This window comes from Vicugna pacos, chromosome 21 (assembly GCF_048564905.1).
Source record: "Vicugna pacos chromosome 21, VicPac4, whole genome shotgun sequence".
NCBI lineage: Eukaryota > Metazoa > Chordata > Mammalia > Artiodactyla > Camelidae > Vicugna > Vicugna pacos.
Genome location: NC_133007.1, coordinates 21,604,124 through 21,626,176, shown reverse-complemented (window position 1 = coordinate 21,626,176; position 22,053 = coordinate 21,604,124). Strand labels below are relative to the sequence as shown.

Sequence of the window (22,053 nt, the reverse complement as noted above, 5' to 3'; positions counted from 1 at the left end):
ATAGAATACAAACTTGTGGTTGCCAAGGGGGTGGGGGGTGGGAAGGGACAGACTGGGATTTCAAAATTTGTAGATACTGACGGGCATATGTAGAATAGATAAACAAGATTATACTGTATAGCACAGGGAAATATATACAGGATCTTGTGGTAGCTCACAGCAAAAAAAAAATGTGACAAGTATGTTCACATACAACTGAAAAAATGTGCTCTACACTGGAATTTGACACAACATTGTAAAGTGACTATAATTCAATAAAAAAAAGTTAAAAAACTAACAACATTCGTCACCAGCAGACCTATCTTAAAAGAATGGTTAAAAGGAGTATCTTGAAACAGAAAGAAATAATAAAAGAAGAAAACTTGGAACATCAGGAATATAGAAAGAACAATGTAATGAGTCAAAATATGGGTAAATATAATAGACTAGAAAACCCTTGAGTTTTCTAACTTATGTTTGACAATTGAAGCAAAAATTATAAAATTACCTAATACGATTCTCAGTGTGTGGAGAAGATATATTTAAGACAAGTTACTAAGAAGGGATGGTAAAGGAATCTAGTGCAGGTAATGTTTTTACACTTTAGCTGAACTGGTAAAATGTGAACATCAGTAACCCATAAGTTATGTATGTATAGTAATGCCTTGAGCAGCCATTTAAAAATCTGTTCAAAAAGATACACTCAAGATACACTGCAGACTAATCAAAATGAAACTATAGAAAATATTCAAGTAACCTACAGATTGGCTAGGAAAGTAAAACAGAAGAGCAACAACAAAAAGAAAAAGAAAAAGAAAAACAGAAGAAACAAGAAGCAAACAAACAATAAAATAGCAGGCTTAAGCTGTATCAATAATTACGTTATATAAATCAGTGCAACAGAATAATCCAGAATAACCCCAGGATATATCCACACAAGTATGATCAACTGATTTTTGACAAAGGTGTAAAAGCAATAATGAATCAGCTACACCAAGTCAAATGGTGCTGAGACAATTGGACAACCACATATTAAAGATACAAAGCTCTTGTGGAATAAATGTATTACAAATATCTTCTCCCACTAGGTGGCTTGCCTTTTTACTCTCATAATGGTTTCCTTTGATTAAAAGAATGTCTTAATTTTCCTGTCAGATACTCTAAGCCTTCATTTTCTCATCTGTAAAATAGGAAATATGATAGTATCTCACTCACAGGGTTGTTTTGAGGAGTAAATAAAAGAATGCAGGATACTCCCGGTACTTAGTAAACCTCAGTAGATATTATCATTATCCCCAGTGCCACTCTTTCATTCCCCATATAATCGTCTATTTCCTTCCATGTTTCCTGTTCTGAATTTCTGAAAGGTCATCTGGTATACCAGAAAAAATTTGCTCATGTGGTCTTGATTAATTCCTAGCCTCTCTGAGACTATGATTCCCCATTTGTAAAATGAAAGTTCTACATCTTCATTATCTGATTCATTTTTCCTTCGCTTATTGAATACATGTAAAGTAACGTGAGCATAGAGACTTGAATTGACTCATTCTTATTGGTCAAGATCATAAACCCTCCCCTCCTATCTTTAAATATCCAGCAGGTGAAGAGTTTGAGCACCTCAAGAGGGAAGTGGGTTTATTTTCTGACATCCAGAGAGAAATATGCTTGGTTTCCCGGCAGGTTTCATCCAAATCTTCCTTCTCTGCCAGCTTGCAGGTAAGCCCAGCCACATCCTCTGTTCTCCTGCCTGCCTACCCCATCCCTCCAAGCTCCTGGCTCTGCTCTGTGCCTCTGGCTCGACCCAGGAGGATCTGCCCCCTCATCTAATATCGTTTTTTATGTTCTGTGATCTCTGAATCAGAGTGCAGGAAGAGACTGGAGGGAGAGAAGAAGGAGCAGCTTTGGGGACTGACTATCTTTCTGAATGTCCCAGGGAAGGAAGGGCTGAAAGAAGTGGCACTGGGTATTATCAGGAACACCTGTGTTCTGAACTGAATTCTGCCATAAATTAGATAAAGAATGACATCTTCCCTGGACCTCAACCCCCCCTCATTTTGAGAGTAACTTTAAAAGCAAATTGAGATGGTACAGGTGTATATTTATTTATTTATAAATATATATTTAAAATATTTTTATTTATATATAACATTTATAAATATATTTTATGTTGTATATTTATAGAAATATATTTAGAAATACATTTTAAATATATTTAGAGAAATATTTTTAATTGATTATGCATTAACAATCATATTGATGGCAGAAAACATTTGAAATTTGCTCTCTTAACCCAAGCCATCCAATCAGTCTCTACTTAGAAAGCTAGTTCACATTGTAGGTACTTTGTGTTTAATGCCATGAAGGACTGAGGACTTTTCTGTACCGGTCATAGGTATTCTAGTCTTTGAAGATTTTACTGTCCTCAGGGCTCTCAGAAAGAACCAGAAGCCCCATGAGTTAGGAATACCTCTCTGATCGTCAAACTCATGAGGGTACCACCGCGAGGTCTCCCTCTGATGACTTGGTGTAGCTGATTCATTTATGTGTGCCCCCGACTTGCCTGAAGAGACCTCCCCAAGCCCACATTGTGAGTCAGGGCTCCCAATTCTTTCCTTCCTGCCCTCTGACCTCATGAAGGTTTCAGTATCAGCAGAGTCTAACCCTTGAGTTTGTTAGAAGTGTGCATTTTTAGCAAGCACCTGGTTCTAAGCAAATGGCTCTAAAACAGACCTTCACTTTAAAAATTACTCTCTGAACGGAAATGGTGATCAGAATTTGGGGTAGGTGGGGTAGGGGGGTAGCCGGCAGGACTTTTCAAAACCCAGGTGCCCACTCGAAACCTGACAAGTGTGTGCCCTGCTCCAAGAGTCTGTGACAGCCTGTGTGTATACCTTCCATAGTTGAAAGGAGTCTAAGATTGTCCTAGAACCTCCAGTGGGCAGGACAGTGGAAGCAGTGCTGGCCCTAGACAAGGACTCCTTGGGTTTGACTTAGTAGCTCTATTACTGTGGGTCAGTTTCTCAGCCTGTGAACCTCGGTCTGTACAAGTATGTAAATGAAATCTAAGCTGCAGAATTATTGTCATGTTTTAAATGAGATAGCAAATGCAAAATAATACAATAATAATAAACATGTATTAAGCTCCTATTACATCCAAGGCATTTTTCATACAATTGCCTCACAAGCCTGTAAAATAGATATTATTATCCTTGAAACTTAGCCTCCAAGAGGTCAAGTGTCTTAGGCAAGATTATACAGCTATTAAGATGTAGAGCAGAGATTGAATTTCCAAAGCTAGTGTTCATTTCATGACACCAAACAAACTGCCTGACATTGTACCATCAGGAAAAGTGCTCAATAAGTGTGTATTTGAGCTGAATCTTCTCCAGGAATTCCTTTCCTCTCAATACATGAGGCCAAGGTAGGCGCTGGAAAGAAGAGCAGGTCACTCCATTTTCAGGATGTGGATGCACCAACCAGGAACCACCCTGGACAAGTTCAGAGGGGCCAAGGAGCAGCTCTTGTAGCCTCAGTAATCTCATCTTGAAAATGGGCACAATTTATTATGATGATGGTGATGATATGATGCAATCATGTTAAGGAGAAAATTAATAAAAGGAAAACAGAAAAAGTGGGTGAGGAGGTATTGGAAATGAGTTGAAAAGACCAGAAGAGACAAGAAGGAAGGAGTGGAAGATGAGTGAAAGGCAGAGTGATAAAACCTTGAATGTGAATGTTGCAGGTTACAGTTGGAGAGCTGGCAAAAGCATATGGTGAATTGGGATGTTTGTCAGCCTCTGTTCCATGTACATCTTACATGGCACTGATTTTCACTGCTCTTTCCAGGTACGTTGGTTAAGAGGAAGCTAGGTAAAGAGCATTCGTTTCCAAAATCATTCTTTTTTAAGCAGTGGTTTCCTCTTATAAAAAGAAATCTTACACAGAAACAAAGACGTAAACGACTCTAATACACAGAATAAAAGCCTCCTTGATGGAGGATGTTGTTCAATTGCCTCCACTCCTTCCCCTACCCCCTAGACTTCCCTCTACACTCCTCAGAAATAGACTGAGGCACTGCCACAGACCTCAAGTGTAGCAGGGCATACAGCTTGGGAAATCCTGCCTTTGGAGCCCTCATTCTTAATTCTGATCTTCCACTGATTTGGGACACACCACTATAACCCTCTGAGAATCCGTCTCCTCATCTGTAAAATGGAGTTGAACTGAGTAGTCCCTAAAATTACTCCCAGCTTAGAGATGTTCCGGTCCTTGGTCTCCATGATGAGAGTACCAAGCATGACACACTGGTGCATTCTGATGGAGGCACTGAGTACTGGGAGAGGTGCTCAGGGACTGGGCTGGCAAGCAGGAGGTGAGCTTCACACTCTCCCTTATGCTGAAGTCTGCCTCCCAGGTCACCATCACTTGGTTCTGACTATACTGATGACGTCCCTTCCTCCTGATGTGGCTCTCTTCTTCCACTTAACTCTTAAGCCTTGGGGGGAGAAGGTGACAACCCAAAGGAAAGGCAGGTGGCAAAGGGGAGGAGCTGTTGCTCCTTCCTGTTATGAAGAGCACCTTAGGGCTGACTCTCCTGATGTCAAAAATATCTGAGCCTTGGCCAGAGCATAAGGCAAAGCGTGTCCTGTGCCAGATCCCACCACCTCCAAAGGCAGGTTGGTGGGAATGCTCACTGTAGGACATCTCCCCCAACATGGTGACTGGGTGATGGGACATACTCTTTTGCTGTGAATTAGCCAGTGACTGGTATATAGGCATTAGGGCCCAGATCATCTTCTATAAAGCTTACCTTGCTGAGAAGCCATCCAAAGAGGTTTTGGGAAATCTCACTTTCAGCCATCCTTGAAGAAATGAGACCAGAAACTGGGAAGCTTTCTCAAGGCCTCTTATAACACTACTGCTTGTCCTTCCCTCCCGTGTTTCAGACTTCTCTGTACTTCTCAAAATGCTTTCAGGTCTGTATGAACCCTCCATCCTTCCCAAAATCCTAGCAAATAAGGGTTGTTGTTTTCCTCCTACGAGAGGTGAGAACACTGAAACTCAAAGTGGTCATGGGAGGTGTAGTGGAAAGAGCACTTCTGGAGGAGACTGAGGAACCAAGCAGCTTCCAATTTCCCTCCTGCCGCTTCCCAGTTTGGAGCCTTAGGAAAGTCACTCGCATCTTGGAGCCCCAGTCTCCTCATCTATAAAGTGGGGCTTAACCTCTATCACCTAGAGTTGCTTTGAAGGTCAAGAAAGGTAATGCCCATGAAACTAGTTTATGAAATACAGAGTGATACCAAGTGTTTGTTGCTGGAGTTATTATTACAGTGGAATTGAGAAGAGAACCCAGGTCTCTTGACCCCTAGTTAGGCCAGAGCTCTAACTTTCTTACACAGCTCCATGCTCCCTGAAAGAGGAGGCCATCTACTCCTTTTCCTGGGTGAGACCCCAGACCTGATCACCAGGTGATCTGGAATCTAATGCCAATAGATCTGTCATCCAATAGCTCGCAGCAAAACGGTAAAAATCTAATCAATACCCAGGAGAGTATCTCCTTCTGGGGAATTTAAACTGGAAAATGAAGTGACATTCGTTGTGGAATTCTAGGGGGCAGGTGTGAGAAAGAGTTGAAGACTTCCTCAGGGAAGGGCTTTGAACTAGGCATTATGGGTTTTAAACATGAGTTAGATGGACAAAGAGAAGGATCAAGCACAAACAAAAACATAAGGTAGAAGGCAAACTGGGAATCAGCCGAGGGAGGAGGCCTGGCTGCAGGTCGGTAGTAAATGGGTGGCAGTCCAAGACTTCATATCTCCTCACATCATCATGTGGTCATCCTGGCCTCGGAGCAAAAGCCCTGGACTTCTCTCAGATACAATCCACCCGGGAGGTGTGGTACCCCTGAACTGATTACTATGCCATGGGAAGGTTACCACTGGAGCTGGATGCCTGTCTGTCCTACCCACTTGGCTGCTACAAAATGAGGAATGAGTGAAATGGATGCAGAGGAGGCAAGTTGTAACACTCACCGCACTGATCCAGGTGGGAAGTACATGAGTCTCATGGGGCCCCATCCTCCCAAGTCTTGTACACAGGTGCTAGTAGCCAGCCATCCTCTAGAGTCTTCTGACCACACAGACCATGTTATGTTCCTCATTGTGTGTTCCCTAAGTATCTGTCCCTTCCCCTTTCATAACACCTGTTGTTACTTACTGAATGACTCCCAGCTCCATAAATGCAAGGATCATGACCCTTTCGCTCCCCAGTTATATCCTCAGCTCCTTAACAGTGCCTGGAACAACAATGGAACTAAACAAATTCATGTTAAAGGAAGGAATGACTGAATGAGAAAAGCATGACCTACCTGGACATGCTAAAACTCTACAGGGCCACACACAGCAGGTGGAGAAGCCATCAGAGAAAGGGGAGCTTCAGTTCAGTCTTAGCAGCTGAGAGAAGTCTCTTGTTTCTGGATCCCTTGTCACAATCAACTGAGAAGAGAAAACAAAATTGGTTAGGACCCATCAGCCCAGCCCCCTATCCTCAGAGTTCACATTTAGGGGATGGCACGGAGATGCTTTCTTCTTTCATGACCCTTCTCCTCACCCTGAAGAAACAATTAAGATAGAACAATATCCTCTATCTAGGTTCATGTCAGCAATTTACAGTGTCATCCTCCAATAATATTCTAACACGGAACAATGAATTTGGAGACATTGTCTTACATCTCCAAACAATTCTCACTTCTTGAAATTTACCCTGAGAAGATAGCACCACATATGCAAAGGTGTGAGAAGAACAATTAATTACTCACGGCTTAAATGCATGCACACATGCTACAAACTCTAAAGGCACATCCTTGTAGTTTTTCACCTCCTCGACTTAAACATCTCTCCAAAACCTCATGTGAAAATGAAATTACTCAAAGGTGCCCTAAATCCAAGAATTGCACTCAGCTTGGGGGAAAGTGATATCTAATCTTGATTTGACTGCAAAATATTCACCCTTTCCATCTTATCATTGTAGTAAAAGGATGAATACATTAATTGATCAATCATAAATTCAAAATAAGATTGATTTTGTTGGTAATATTTACTGGGACTATTTTGACACTCTATGGGATGAACAAAGAGCAACAAAAAGCCATCTGCCTTAGTATTAGAGAAGCAGGGAGGGCAGCATTTTGAAAAATCAGCTTACTTAACAAGATGATTCAATAAAGGCTTGAGTGATCCAAAGTATATATGCACTGCCTGATAAATTACAGGGGGAAAAATGTTCGAAAACTGGATTCAGCTCTTAAAGGCATTCACACAGGGAGAGAAACCAGTGCTTTTAGAGATAAATTTATCAAAAGAATGTTGTCAAGTCAAGATCCTAGACCAGTAATCAAGGGACTAGGTCAACATTTGGTACTGTCAGATTCTCTCACTCTGGGGCACTGGTTGAGCAACTCATTCTTGAGGGAAGGTCACCAAAGGACATGAATGGGAAATCGGGATTCCATGAGGCCCCAGGACTTCAGGGTTGACACCTGAGCCCTTGAGAGAACTGAGGGAGGGGAGTTAGGGAGAGGGCTGGAGCTGGTACAAATGCCAGGGGACCTTCAAATTAGGCCATAGTAGAAAGAGTCCAGGCTCCAGAGCTGGAATGACATTGGGTTAAATCCTCAAATCATCACCTACTTTGTGCCCTTGGATAAGTGACTTAGGTTTTTTTGAATCTCAGTTTTTTCTTCAAATCATAAGTTAACAAACTCTTACTGTCAAGAGCCAGATACTAAATATTTTAGGCTTTGAAGGCAATGTGATCTATGTCACAACTACTCAGCTCAACTTTTGTAGTGGAATAGCAGCCATCAACAACATGTAGAGGAAAACATGGCTGTGTTCCAACAAAACTTCATTTTCAGAAACAGGTGGCAGGCTAAGTTTGACCCATGGGTTGTAAGTTGCTGATCCCTGTGTAAAAAGATCAAAGTTCCTAAATTTCAGGATTGCTTTAAGTGTCAGGCATAATCTTTACAATAAATGTTTGGCACAGAATAAGGTGGCAAGGACTCAGGCTGATTTTATGGTTCTCCATGTCTGCAGGGCCAGCAGCCTCTGGAGCCATGAAGAAGCTGGTTGGTGCCCTTGGAGGGTCTGTGACTTTCCCTCTGAATTTCTCAGTAGGTTCGATTGACAGTATTGTCTGGATCTTCAACACAACCACTCTCGTCACCGTTGAACCAAAAACGGCAGACAAAAAAGCCATTATCATAGTCACCCAACAACGTAACAAGGAAAGGGTGAATTTTCCAAATGAAAACTACTCCCTGAAGCTCAGCAAACTGAAGAAGAATGACTCAGGTGCCTACCGTGCAGAGATACACAGCTCATCCATCCAGAGTCCCCTCATCCAGGACTATGAGTTACGTGTCTATGGTAAGCAAAGTCAGTTGCAAAAGTGGACGATTGCCTTCGTAAAGTGATGACCTCCCTGATATTGGAGCTGTTCAAACAAAGGCTGCATAAACACTTGGTAAGAATGTGGAAGAGGGAACTCCTACACGGAAGAAGTAGATGCCACTGATCCCTCAGGCCCCTCTTACTCAGAGGTTCTGTGAGAGGGACTGTGGTGCAGCAGATGGGTGTTATGGGAAGTGGCAATCACACAAGTCAAATGTTGACTTCTCTACTTACTAGCTGCACCACCGTAGCCAAGTTACTTATTCTCTTTGAAATTTAGTTTCCGTATATGCAATGGGAGGAAAGTGATACTTATCTTAGAAAGATTATCAGGCATAAACATCAATCACACCTTTCCCCCTACAGAATTTAACTAACTGAGAAACAGACACAAGAATCAGAGGGAAGATAAAGTCATCAGCTTTATCTTTTCTGGTAAAGCTAGATAAAAGAAATGCTATCCCCCAAGTCTAGACCTTGGAGCCTATGCAGAGACAATGAACTTATGAAACAATTGCCCAGCTACAACAGTGTCTCACTCCCTGAGCTGCAGACACCAGGAGATATCAGGGATGCCAGGAAATGAGCCTGCAGGTTTGCCTGCAGGAGGCAGGCCATGTTATCTTGATCCAGGAGTGTCTTCCATATAAACATAGCTGAAAAGAACGGAAGACATGCATTCTCTGGCTGAGGGTAGGGGAAATAAAGGGTAAACCACATTTTTACAGCAATCTTGACAGCTCAAACTCACAAATAGAGAAATGTAGGTGATAAATGGCAGACTCTCACCATCTCAACAATGAAACCATTGCTGAACCTCTGAGAGAAAGGAGTGAGCACAGTAGAGAGGGAGACCAGAAGTGTTGCTCCAACACTGTTCTCTCCAGGAGAGTAAAGTGAGGCTCTTCAAGGAAGCCTGAGGACAGGGGACTAGGAAGCCTCCAAAAAAGATAAACCCAGGTAACATCTAAAATGCATTTAACACAGTGCTTGCCATATGCCTGTGCTTAGTAAATGGCGGCTTATTCTTGTTGCATTGTAATTCTTTCTACTACTATTATTGTTGCTGTTTTATAACTGTGGTCAAGCAGACCTAGATAGTTCTCTTCTAGGTCTTTCAGAGAAGAATGATCATTCTGCTCTGAACTGCTGCCTCCTCTCCACTCTGTAGCACACCGGGGGGATTCAGGTCCAAGATTTACAAGAATAATTCAGTAAAGGGAGGGATATGGCCTAGTTCCTACACTTGGTTGTCTGTTTCTCTTTTACAGAGCAACTGTCAAAGCCAAAAGTCACCATAGATCTGCAGAACAGTACAAATGGCACCTGTATAACCAATCTGACATGCTCCATGGAACAGGGAGGAGAAGATGTAACTTACAGCTGGAAGTCCCTGGGGCAGACAACCAATGAGTCCCACAGTGGCTCCGTCCTTCCCATATCCTGGAGGGGGGAGAAAAGGGACATGACCTTCATCTGCATGGCCAGGAACCCGATCAGCAGCAACTCTTCAACCCCTATCTTTGTGTGGAAGCTCTGTGAAGGTGACTGTCTCCCCTCCCTCTCCAGGAACCTCTGGTCTCAGGGCCTATATCTTCTTCAGCTCCTGGTCCCCTTAGGAACAAGACCTTTGTGAAAATTGGAAGCCCCTGTCAAGTCGCCACACTGGGAGGAAGGGTGCAGTTACTCTAAAACTTGGGTCATTTTCCATGGCTGACTCTCCTCCCTTCCCTGTACCTCCACCCATTCTCTCTTTAAAGGTGCTGCTGGTGGCCTGGCTTCCTCTGTGATCTTCAGCCTCCTGTTGTTTTTCATCCCGCTCTGTTTCCTTGCACTGATGCTGATTATTTTGATCTTACGAAGAGAAAGAAAAGGTAGAGCATGTACTATTTTTGTCTTCATCTTCATTCATGTATTTTCTCCCTCATTCATTCAACAAGCCTACATTGGACTTTGTGCCATGCTTGGTGCTAGGCACTAAGGATACAGAAGTGAAGAAGCCATAGTGTCTGTCCTACAGGACTGCTTAGTTCTGGAGTGAAGGGAATACTTGAGCCCTTAACTTCTCTCTTGAGGCCATGGTCCCAGTTCCCTTTCCAGTGCCTACCCTTCTCCTTCCCCCAGAGGGACTTACTGGTGTAGCCCTCCTGCTGCCATAGGCCGCAGACTGTTGACTCTGTTTCCCTGACCTGGAAGGCCATGGCTTCCAATTCTGAGGTCCCCTAGACCAGCACCCTCCAATCTGTCCATCCCTGTCAGAGCCCCCAACCAACCCCAGTTCTCTCCATTGGATCAACTCCAGAGACTCCTTTTTACTCCCTACCTCAGTCTAGAAAGATTCCTCCTGGAGAAGCCTTTCTCTGCCTCTCTCCATGCTGTACTCCATGCTCTCTGTGCCTAAACCTCGCTGATTTGTATTCTCAGGTTCCCCCTGGTACTGTCCATGCAGGGTGTTGGGAAGGGACCTAAACTTTTGGGTGGGTATGAAATGCAAACTTTGAGATATTCCCTCCCTCTTGGAAACACTACAAAAGTATTTCTGACCTCCCCTGTGTCCTCTTTTGACTGCCTTGGTTCAAAAATTAGGAAGTGAAGTGATGAGGGTGAACAGTTCATCTGGGGTTTTTCTTGGGTTTAGCACTGAAAGTCCCATGTCCCAAAACCTTTTAGTTACAGGGAAATCAAGATAGTCGGTCACCCTAAGTGAGTCATGGGATGGTGGGCCAGTTGGGGTGGTGAGTGGAAGGAGGGGCCAGGTGTGATTCTCTCCCAACTTGGTTTCAGAGTTCATTGAAGAGAAAAGGGAAATAGACCCTCGTCTGGAAATTCTTAACTACTACTCACCTTCTGGAGAGACCTTGGAGTATGACACAATCCCTGATCTTAATGTGAGTTCTTTCCCATCTTTCCTGGAGCCTGATCCTCCTCTCTGAGGCCCTCTTTGTTTAGCTTGAGATGTTTCCATGGATTTGAACAACATGGGGAATAAAAATGCATAACCCTTGAAACCCACTGCCCCTGTGCTGCCCCCAAGTCTTTATAGATTCTTTCTTGTGCGGGAGTTGGTGGCCTCCAGAGCACCTGGTTCTGACCCAGCCAGGAATGCTCACAGTGTGATCTGTGTAATCACTTCTTTCCCTTCCACAGTTCACAAAGGCAACTCAACAGATTAATTTCCTTTTGCATAGGATAGCAGATAGAGAAGTGTGACTTTGATGTGCTGTTTGAGTTATGATGTCAGAAGACTGGCTTTAGAGATATCTTTTCCTCTGTGATAATTCAAGGAACGATCAGGAGCAGGCTCAGAGGACCCATGGTGGCTCTGGACCCACAAGCAAGGCTTCCCAAGTGCGGGTCATCAGGCTGAAATGAATGCACACAAGGTTAATTCAAAGAAAACTCTTTGAAAAGAAAATCATAAGAATAAGGCTTAAAGAAATCCAAATAACAAGAGACAATTTGGAGATATGAACTAGGTAGACAACTTCAAAAGTTCGCCCGGGAACAATAATTATAGCCAGGCTAGACTCACCCTGGCTAGACTCGCCCCTTGGGAGTCACAGTGACCTTTTCCACGTTGGCCAGTTTAATGAAGATATAAAAACACTTTCAAGCCTCAAAAATCTTAATTTTACCCCAGCCTTCAGTGTCTCCCGATCAGGATGCATCTTCCTACACTTATCCACAACTTTTCCAAGAGGAAACATTGCGCTTCCTCTTCGAAGTTGGTGTCCTGGGAACTCCTTCCTTCCTCACAGGGGAGACAACTCTGTGTTCCACTCAGCCTGACTTCTGTCGAAATTGGTCACTTTATCGCCATCCTCTTCCCTTGTGCAAGATCCATCCCCTAGAGAGCACAGGACTGTCCCGAATGTTCAGGAATAAACTTCACCAACCCAGGATGTTTTTCTCTAGCCTGGAAGGAGCTTTTGTTATTGCCATCGCTGTTGGTTTATTCTGTCTTGTCCCTTTAGTCATCCTTTCTGATTTGCTCCACCAGCTTTTTTGACTGATGGAAAAGTTTATGTGCAGCATTAGCAATATTACTTCAAATTATCTTTTCATCAACTTAGGAGGCTCATAACTCATGGGGCTTGTATATCTTATATATTTATTAAGTAATATAAACAGCACAGCTTAAAAATAATGCTTCTTGGAAAAAAGTCATCAATAATTATAACAGTAATCAGTGAAAACAGCACTTCCTACCACCCATTCCAGCTCCAGAACCCCCTCCTCCCTCTTACCACCTCCTCCCACCTCCACTTTCCCTTTTCTGGATTCTGGGTGTCTTTTCGGCCTTGTCTATGTAACCCATGGAGTAGGTAATTACTTCTTTTGTTTGTTTTTTGTTTTTTAATAGAATACTATTCCAGAGGAAAATCCAGTAAATTCAATTTATTCCACTGTGCAAATATCCACAAATGTAAGAAGCTTTAGAGCTGAACTTCATTTCAGTTGTTCCATCCTTTTCCCTGGTTCAAGCTTAGCTTAGAATTTCTTGGGCCCCAGTGATCTCATATTCCCTGATACTAAAAGGTACTCCAGGATGTCCCATTCCCTTTGCTTAGGGTTACACAAGTATATGGTGACTATAAGAAAACATGTTTTAGGAGTTGAATAAGGGTGATGTGGAACAAATGGAGTAGGTGAGAGGTTCCAGGTAGGAATGATAGGGAAAGTCAGCAAGATCCTAACTAAGGGCATGGGTGGGGAGAAAGGCCATGGCTCAGGCTGTTCCCGGGAGGGGAGGGGTGGCTGGGGCCACCAATAAACTAAAGGCAAGAGAGTGTTCCTCTTTTTTCCCGTGGTCTAGCTATGCTACATCTGGTTTCTACCGTTCCCCAGTCAAACTACTTATATATTGAGATTTTAAAGCTTATTCCTTCACAGATCATGCTTGGCAGAAGCAGGGATACCTCCTGTCTCCTCTCCCAAACAGATCAGAAAAATTAGGATGGGTAGAGCAGTTTGCTTAGTTGGTTTGGACAGATTATTGAGAGGAAAGTTCTGTTCATTAAGCATTCAACACGGTAAATGTAGGTTAGCTTTAAGGAATAGTTTTCCTAAAGTTGAAGTGATTAAACAGAGGGAGCAAGCACAGCAAGAGGTTTGGGTTGGTACCCTTTGCAATAAAGAATGTCTGAGATGGTGGGGTCTCCTGAGTTGGGGGATACAGAGCCCTGCTCCACCTCCAGCATTCCGCATCCTTATGTCTGCCTGACAGATGGAGAAACCTTACTCACTACCAAAGTCACCAGATACACCGAAGCTATTTACTTATGAGAATGTCATCTAAACAGCCATGTGCTCCCTCATGTCTTGCCCCAAAAAGGATGCTCAGAAAAAGTCACTGACTTGACCAGATTCATCAAAGAAGAATGAAGAAGGCTGACATCCTTCCAGAGTAAGCTATCTTTTATGCTCCTTCAGGATTTAGGATTTGAGTTCCTAATCCTACTCACTGCCTCAAACCCTGGGTCCCTCCCTGGAAATGTGGTTGTGAATCCATCAGCCAACCCCAAGCCAGGAGCTCAGAAGCGGCTCTGTTGAAATGCAAACTCAATTTCATATACATGAATGACAGCTCCCACGCCAGGGCTCGGAGATGAGGAATATCCAAGGGTCTGGTTGCCAAGAGAGCAAGAACTCCAGAGCGGCTGACATTGCCAGAAGCAGAAGACAGCAATGAGAAATGGATTTATTTACTGACTCATCAGCTATGTGCCTGGCACTGTGCGGAGCTCACAGTGATTTGGGTCAGACATGCTCTTTGCCTTCCTGAAATTGGTCTTCCATGAACTGCTTCCATAGGCAGTGGCAGCAGGCCTGACCACAGAGTCCTGACACCCAGGGGGTCAGTTGTGGATCCACAGGACTTGAGAGACAAAGTGCACAAGGACAGAGAAGCCAGGTAGAAGACTGGGTTTGGCTGACTGGAAAGGTAGAAGTGTGCCTGGCCCTCGCTTCATTTACACTTTGTGCTGCAAGTGAGAAGCCCAGGCCTTAGGGCTGTACAGGAGCTCATCTTGTGAAGGAAAAGTCTGGCTGGGCTAACAAGATAACGCACAAGTCTAAGAATGTGAAAGAAAAGTTGGGCTGGGCTAACAAGATAACTCACAAATCTAAGTATTGGAATACTGATCTGAGTTCTGCTGGACTAACTCATAAATCTAAGTTAATTAGTGCTGGTTTGCTGTTCATGTTTTTTTTTTTTTTTTGCTAGCCAGCTGGATTTTCAAAGAGATATATCTGGCTTAGGAATGTTGGTTTGCTGCCTCCCTGACTCCACTTTTGTGATAATGCTGCTGCTAAAGCTGTTCCATGCCTATTGGCCGAATACCCCAAGCTTGTACTTTACCCTATAAAACCTCATGCGCATGTCTTGGAGGTGCTCAGAGCTTCGGAGCAGAAGCCCCTCTGAGCCCGCCAGTGTATTACATCTCAGTACTCCAACCCTCCGAGTGGTGCTTGTTTATTGGCTGGCCTGTCGTTTCCGTAACAATCTCAATGGAGGAACTGCACCTGAAGACATATTTCCCATATATTAGAGGAGACAGAGTCAGGGGTGGTCACTTGCAAACCTTTAAAGTTGCTTAATTCATTCAACCAATATTTATTTGGAACCCCTGCAAGGTCAATCTAGCAAATGACAGACGTGACCTCTGCCCCTATAAAGCTCAATCTTTTAATGAAGTGAAAAGCACATGGAGGGAGAGGGTTGCTTTTCATGTGTTCCTGGACACAGACCTTGAATGCAAACGTTGGGAAGGGACCTGAGGTCCCAGGTCTGAGGGTGCAAAGAATCTCTTTACTCAAGGGAAAATGATCCGTAGACTAGTAGAGCACAGAGCCTCACAGGCAGTGAAGAACTATTCCTGAGGGATTTGGGGCAAGAGTGCTTCAGAAGAGGCAACTCAGGGGGGAAGGGTATAGCTCAGTGGTTAGAGTACATGCTTAACATGCATGAGGTCCTGGGTTCAAATCCCAGTATTCCCACTAAAATAACTACCTAAATAAACCTAATTACCTTCCCCACCAAAAAAAGAGGCAACTCAGAAATAGGACATGGCTGGGGGAGGATATAGCTCAGTGGCAGAGCTCATGCTCAGCATGCATGAGGTCCTGGGTTAAAAAGTAAATAAGTAAAAACAAACCTAATTATTCCCCCCACAAAAAAGAGAAGGAGGACACGATTGGCTGGGAGGTTGGGAATTTCCTATTTCCTTATCAAGCTGGCAGGCTCTGTTTTTTAGGGTAAGGTGAATTAGCTAATGCTGAGTAGGAGGACTGTGACTGGTGGATATTAGGTTCCTTGACAGGTATTTCCCACAAGTGTAGACTGACTGAGGTTTAGTATTTTTGTTGTGTTTTATTTTTCGCTGGAGGAGGTAATTCAGTTTACTTAATTATTTATTTAAATTAATGGAGGTACTGGGAATTGAACCCAGGACCTCATGCATGCTAGGCACTCACTCTACCCCTGAGCTATATTCCCTCCTCCATGAAGTTTAGGTTTTTGATGTGGGCCAGGCCACTGGGGCAGTCTCCGTTGTGCGGGTCCCAATATATGAATGATCAGAAATTAGGGGAAGAAATGTGTGCTAAAATGTGTGAAAAGGAAAAAGTATCTGCTCTGTGTGGTAAGGCCCACGAGGGAGATGAGCAGGCCCCCCACCCCCCCCCCCGGCTGACAGCCCCGCTGAGCTTACAGCCAGCAGCCACACCAGCTGTGAGCCACGAGAGCAAGGCCATCTTGCACATTCCATCATTCTCGGCACCTCAGCCAACACCACATGAAGCAGGAGAACCACCTAGCCAGTCCACAGAATAGTGAGAAATGAAAAGTACTGTTTTAAGCTGAGACAGGAAGAGAGAGAGAAAGGGAGAGAGGAAATACCTGGGGGGAAAAAAAGACTTCAAATATAAGGTGGCCAATATAAGAGATAAGAAGTCTTTATTGACTGAAACAAATGCTCAGCCTAAAAGTTGAGAGTTATTTGGCAGGAAGACTCGAGCCTGGATGACAGCCTCTCAGATCGCTCTGAGGGGCTGCTCAAAAGAGGCAGGGGAGGAGCTAAGATATGTAGGAGCTTTACAACAAAGAGCAGGTTGTTGGAACAATAAAAGATTACTTGTTATCTAAAGAAAACCAGGCATCTCAAGTTAAAGAATTTAGGGCTTTTCTATGTAAAGGAAGGAGCAAATATTTGGGCTCATTGAATTCATTCCTTTGACAAGCACCTAGCTATCTAGGGCCAGTATCCTGTCCTTTCTTATTCTGAGTCCCCTCAGAGAGCACCACTGTGAGTGGCTTTAGAGGCTGGGCTGCAGGCTTGTCTTCACTCGGGGGAGGGGGGCGCGGGGGGCGGCGCAGCAGCTGATGACTTGATGGCTTCACAGTTTTTGTTTACTGATATGGTTTGCAGTATTTTTTGTTCACACCTTCAAGAACAAAACTAAGCAGGAGGGGACCAAGAGAACAGTCTGAGACTGATTTGAGAGGGAACATGATGTGTAAGTAGAAGGAAGTCTCCTAGCTCTGAGGAACTTGGAGGAGGGCCCAGCTGGCCTCTATGGGGAGCCGTGCAGATGTAGGGGAGAAAAAATAATTTCCCTCTACCCTTCTAGTTTCTTGGCTGAGACCCTCGTCATAAAAAGATTAACAGAAGAAAAACAAACGGAAGTTTAATAACAATACTTCCTGTATGTGTGCGAGATACCCAGGAAAACTGAATAAACCCCCTGGAAATGGTCTCTTCTGTCACCATCTCCAGCTAAAGACTGTGAACGAAAATACTGCAATGTGAATGGAAAAAAAAAATTTATATATATATATATATATATGTATATATATATATATACATATATATATATATATACTGGACTAAAAAGGACGTAGGGGTCTGAGGCTTTAAGGGCAAGTAAGATAATTCACAGGAAGATAAATAGAGTTAATGTTTGGTAAACAATGTTTGCTGGGCCATCCAGAGATAATGGTCACAGAGAGAACTTTGATCAGACAGGCTCTGCTACATTCCTCCCTGTCTACCGCTACTACTGCTACCCTGAGGAGGGGGAAAAGGCCTCAGTTCTTCATCTTATCAGAGAGAAAAGCATTCAAAGTGAAAGCATTGTGTAAACAGAGAGTTTCATTAGTAGAGCGCAAGTTAGTAGAGTCCACCTTCAAGAACTGAAGGTGGGCCAACCCAAGAGAGGACAGTGGCGACTCCTCCTTGGTTTCTCCTGGCTTACATCCTGGCTTAGGGGCATTCTCGTAACGGATTGATGGCTCAGGTCCCTTGAGTACTTAGGCACGCCCATCTCCTTTGTGCGTGCTCTTACCCGTGATGCACACAGAAAAGCCCAGGGGAGGGGGCCCAAACCGCAACGCTAATTACGTTATAAGGAGCATTGAGCTATGTTGAGTTGGGTCCTTCTCTCTACCGTGCAGCTGCGGTGTTCATTCTGACAGGCTTTTTTTGTTGCTGGTTCTCATTTAGAAAAAGCAAAACTCTTTGAAGCCCCTTATCCTGAGAGCAGGTGTACTGCTATCTTCTGGATTGTTCCCTCCCTTTTCCTCTCCCCTTACCCAGAGCTCGTTTCTATCTAACTGCCTAACACTGATACTTAATATAGTTATCGCTGGTGATAGCTTCTTCCCTAACAGGACTTCTATCTTAAAATCTTTTAGGCATTAAGGAAGAAGTCCAAAGATTCTTCCTGAGATGCTGAAGTTTGAAGCAGAGAAAAGGTTTATTCAAAGACTGCCGAGTAAACAACAGATTTCATCTGTATAGCACAGGGAACTATATACAATATCTTGTAGTAACCTGTAATGAGAAAGAATATGAAAACAAATAAATGTATGTGTATGTATGACTGAACTATTATGCTGTACACTAGAAATTGACACAACATTGTAAACTGGCTGTACTTCAATTTTAAAAAAAGATCAAAAAAAAGAAACAAAAACAAGATTGCTGAGCAAGGAGATGGGAGAACAAATCTCAAATCCACCATCTCAAAGGCAAGGGGCTCAGGGTATTTGCGGGATAAGGAAGCAGGGTGGTCTGAGGCGTGGGGAGCATGGGGAAGGGTGAATGGAAATAAGAAAAGGTGAGATAGTCATTGTTCTGCACAAGCACAACTAAGCTATGGGCTTCCTCATGAGACTCATTCAGAAGATGGCTGCGTTAGCATGTTCTCAGGGTGGAGTTTTGGACCCTCTGACATCAAAAGGTCACCAAAAAGACACTCACGTATGCCCAGTTGGAGGGTCATGGTCATAACCAGTCTCAACTGGCTCAAGCTCCAACTAAACACAACTGACTCTCAAGTTCCAGAAAAAACATCTTGGGCAAACATCACACTGTTTTGGCTACATGACACTTGGAAGGCATAAAACAAACAAACAAACAAACAATTACAGCGAGCTTGATTAGTAAAGGCAGGTTACAAGTTTAGTGAATCTATCTGATGTTTACCCTGGTTACATTTTAAGCTCAAAATAATCTATGTACCAGACAGGCACACCTTGGGGCGGCCTGTTCTTAGCCCCATGACCATGATGGAAAAAAATACCAAAATATTAAATACAGTGCCTTGCCAAGTCAGACTGGAGATGAAGGAAAAAGGAAAAATTAGTAAGAGTGATTCTGTCTTTAGTCAAAATGTTGGTACTTTGTTCTCTGAGCTACACAGCTCTCTCTCCTTCAGCCCAAAACCAGGTGGTCTTTAGGCAAGAGTGTGAGTCCCCCATTATTCTAACTGGAAAAAAAACCAAACACTAATTTACAGTATTTCCTAAACTGAGATCAAAGCCTCTCTGGGTGGGGGCTCAGGTATTTGACTGGCTCCACTGGAGAAAATGTGTCATTGAGATTCCACTAGCATTTTGCATCTACCTGAGCCTCCCAACAGCAGGGGAGTCTTCTAAGACTCCCCTGTCGCCCCACACGTCCCCACCCCACCATCCTGTGGCTTTCATGTAAAGTAAACTTTTGACCCATAGGTCTTCATGTGACTCCTATGAGGCAAGCCAGTCTGGGGTACATATGTCCAGTTTGCAGATGTTGACATTGAGGCCAAGAGAAAGTAGGAGACTTGCAACCAAAGCTAGAACAAAAGCAGTGTTCCTTCCACCACGCATTATCCACTGCAGACGATGAGGAAGATGGAGCCAAAGTCTGAGAGGGGCGGATCCCCCTCTTTCCAGCTGTAGAGGTAGGAAAGAGCATAGCTCTGGAGACAGTCAGGCCTGGGGTTGAAAGCCCTAACTAGCAGAGTGATCCTCACCAAAGACTTGGGTTCCATGAGCCTTTATTTTCTTATCTCTATCTAACACCCTTATAGGGCTTGCAATGTGAGGATTATATGAAACAAGTGTGAGTGCTTGTCCTGTAGTAGGAGATTCAAATATGGTACCTGATGCTGAAGGATGAAGACAGTACATTGCAAATGGTCAACTTCCCAAAAATCAACTCAGGATAAGATACAGAAACAAATGGAGACTCAGCTCTTAAAAGAAAGGTGTCTAGTGTAGAGGAGAAAAAAATGTTCCCTCTTTCCCTTCTAGGTTCTTTGGCCAGTATAATGATTAGATCGACAGAAGACAGAGTAACAGGAGAAAAATTTAATTTTATACTATACATACAGGAGATGCATAAGAATATGAGACTCAAAAGCAATCAGGCAAGTAGACTTATATACCATCCTGAGCTAAAGAAAGAGATGTGGGTCTGGGACTTCAAAGGGGTAGAAGGCAATTCACAGGAAGATGAGCAAATGTTTAGTTACCAGATGTTTGCCTTGCCATGCAGATAACTCTCTCAGATGAAAAAGTTCTCTAGTAATAGCTCTCTTTCTGGCCCATGCCCCATTTCTAAATTCTTTTAGGCAGTTTAGGGGGAGATAAAAAGCGTTTCCTGAGTCAGTTGGGTCTTGGTTGCCTTCAGCTCAAAATAATCCACCTGCCAGAGTAGCACACTTGGTCCCCTTCACTGGTGAGAAAAAATAAAGAAAACTGTTTAGGTGATACAAATCTTAATATTTCATGAAGTGTACAGTCTCCATTTGAAGAACAGCTAAATGAGCAGGAGACAGGAAGCTTTTTATAAGGTAAAGAATAAGGAACAAGGAAGAGGAAATTAGAAAATATCTGATTGGCTGGAGCCACATAGTCAGCCTTGTTTGGCGTGAGAAGACCCAGAGCTGGCTTGGTGTTTGGGGGAGTGGCTGACCGGGTACACTGCATTTCCGATCAGGCAGAGCATTTGCAGAGACATCAGTTACCTGAGTTTCAATTTGCTGACCTGACACCCTGGGCAGAAGTAGCTCCACCTTTGACCTAAAAATTTAGTTCAACACTGGCTTCCAGCAAAGAGAGGCAGGAAGAGATGGGGAAGATGAGAATTCGTCTCCCCTCCTGCCAAATGTCAAAAGAACTTAAAAACAATGCTTCTTAAGCAAGATGGGATTGAGAATCATCCTGTCTGAAAAAAGAACTGTGAAGTTTACATACAAAAACATGCATTATTTTGCTATGTGTGATAGTGAAGTTCTGGACTTAGGAGTCTGATCACAGGGAAAGATTAAGTGAATACAGATATTAGGAATTATGAATGATAAAGCTAGAAAATGTGATGATGTGGAAGGGTAGCCAAATATGCTACCCCAAATTATGCCTCTTGAGCATAAGGATTATTTTGAGCTGATTATTTTTAAGAAATAGACACAGGAGAGGCTCTAAAAACTGAGCAGAAGTTACCCTTTTATAAGGGACATTGATATTTATAAAGGAAATCTCCACATCTAAGGGTGTCTCCTTCTCTGTACCAGAAAGAAAAGGATGACTAAATCACAAGAAACTCTTAACAATGGAGAAGGCAGCGACTTAAGCTACATAACCACTTTATCCTTTTTTGTTCTTCTTCTGATTACCTCCCATAACTGACTCCCCCACTAAAACATCTTTCTTAAAGAATATGAAAATGAATATATGTATGTTCATGTATGACTAAAGCATTGTGCTGTACACCAGAAATTGACACAACATTGTAAACTGACTACACTTCAATAAATATGTATATACAAAACAAAGAAATTGAAACATCATAAATTGACTATACTTCAATCTTTTAAAAAAGCAAATAAAAAAACAAACAAACAAACAAAACCCATCTTTCTTGTGTCTTTAGATGAAGATGGTATTTAAGGTTGTGTTAGGCCGTTTGGGGGATTTTTACTCAATTTTCCTGGGCCTCTCCCATGTATATGTGAGGTAAACATGTTATTAAACATATGTTTGTATTTCTCTTATTGATCTTTGATTACAGGGAAGGGTTTCAGTCACAGAACCGAAGGTAGAGTTTGGAAGATTCTTTTGCCTCCCCTACAGCATTACAAGTGAAAAAAGTAGAATGTGAATTTTAATATACTGCATGCCTATAACTGCATTTTTAAAACACTGCAAAAAAAATTTTTAGAAGTGTGGATGAAAAAATTAATCAACAGCTGATCTAAGAAAGCAATGGAAAATTTCATTCAAGACCACTTGAGGATTATAACCCATAAGACAGGCTTTCAGAAAGCTCTGAGGACCGTTCAGCCTGTTTTAGAG

At 43.0% G+C, this 22,053-nt stretch overlaps 1 protein-coding gene and 1 non-coding gene across 2 annotated transcripts; both read left to right on the top strand.

Annotated features, from left to right (window-relative positions):
* The first annotated feature begins 1,602 nt into the window (after window positions 1-1,602).
* SLAMF7 (SLAM family member 7) lies at window positions 1,603-13,731 on the top strand. Its single transcript, XM_072945891.1, has 6 exons — window positions 1,603-1,695; window positions 8,076-8,408; window positions 9,704-9,976; window positions 11,217-11,320; window positions 12,796-12,858; window positions 13,660-13,731. Exons 1-6 carry the CDS (start codon window positions 1,641-1,643, stop codon window positions 13,729-13,731), a joined length of 900 nt encoding a protein of 299 aa, XP_072801992.1. The 5' UTR covers window positions 1,603-1,640.
* Window positions 13,732-15,355: 1,624 nt separating this feature from the next.
* On the top strand, window positions 15,356-15,431 carry TRNAV-AAC (transfer RNA valine (anticodon AAC)). The gene has a single exon. It is a non-coding gene; the product is annotated as a tRNA-Val (tRNA).
* Window positions 15,432-22,053: the final 6,622 nt, after the last annotated feature.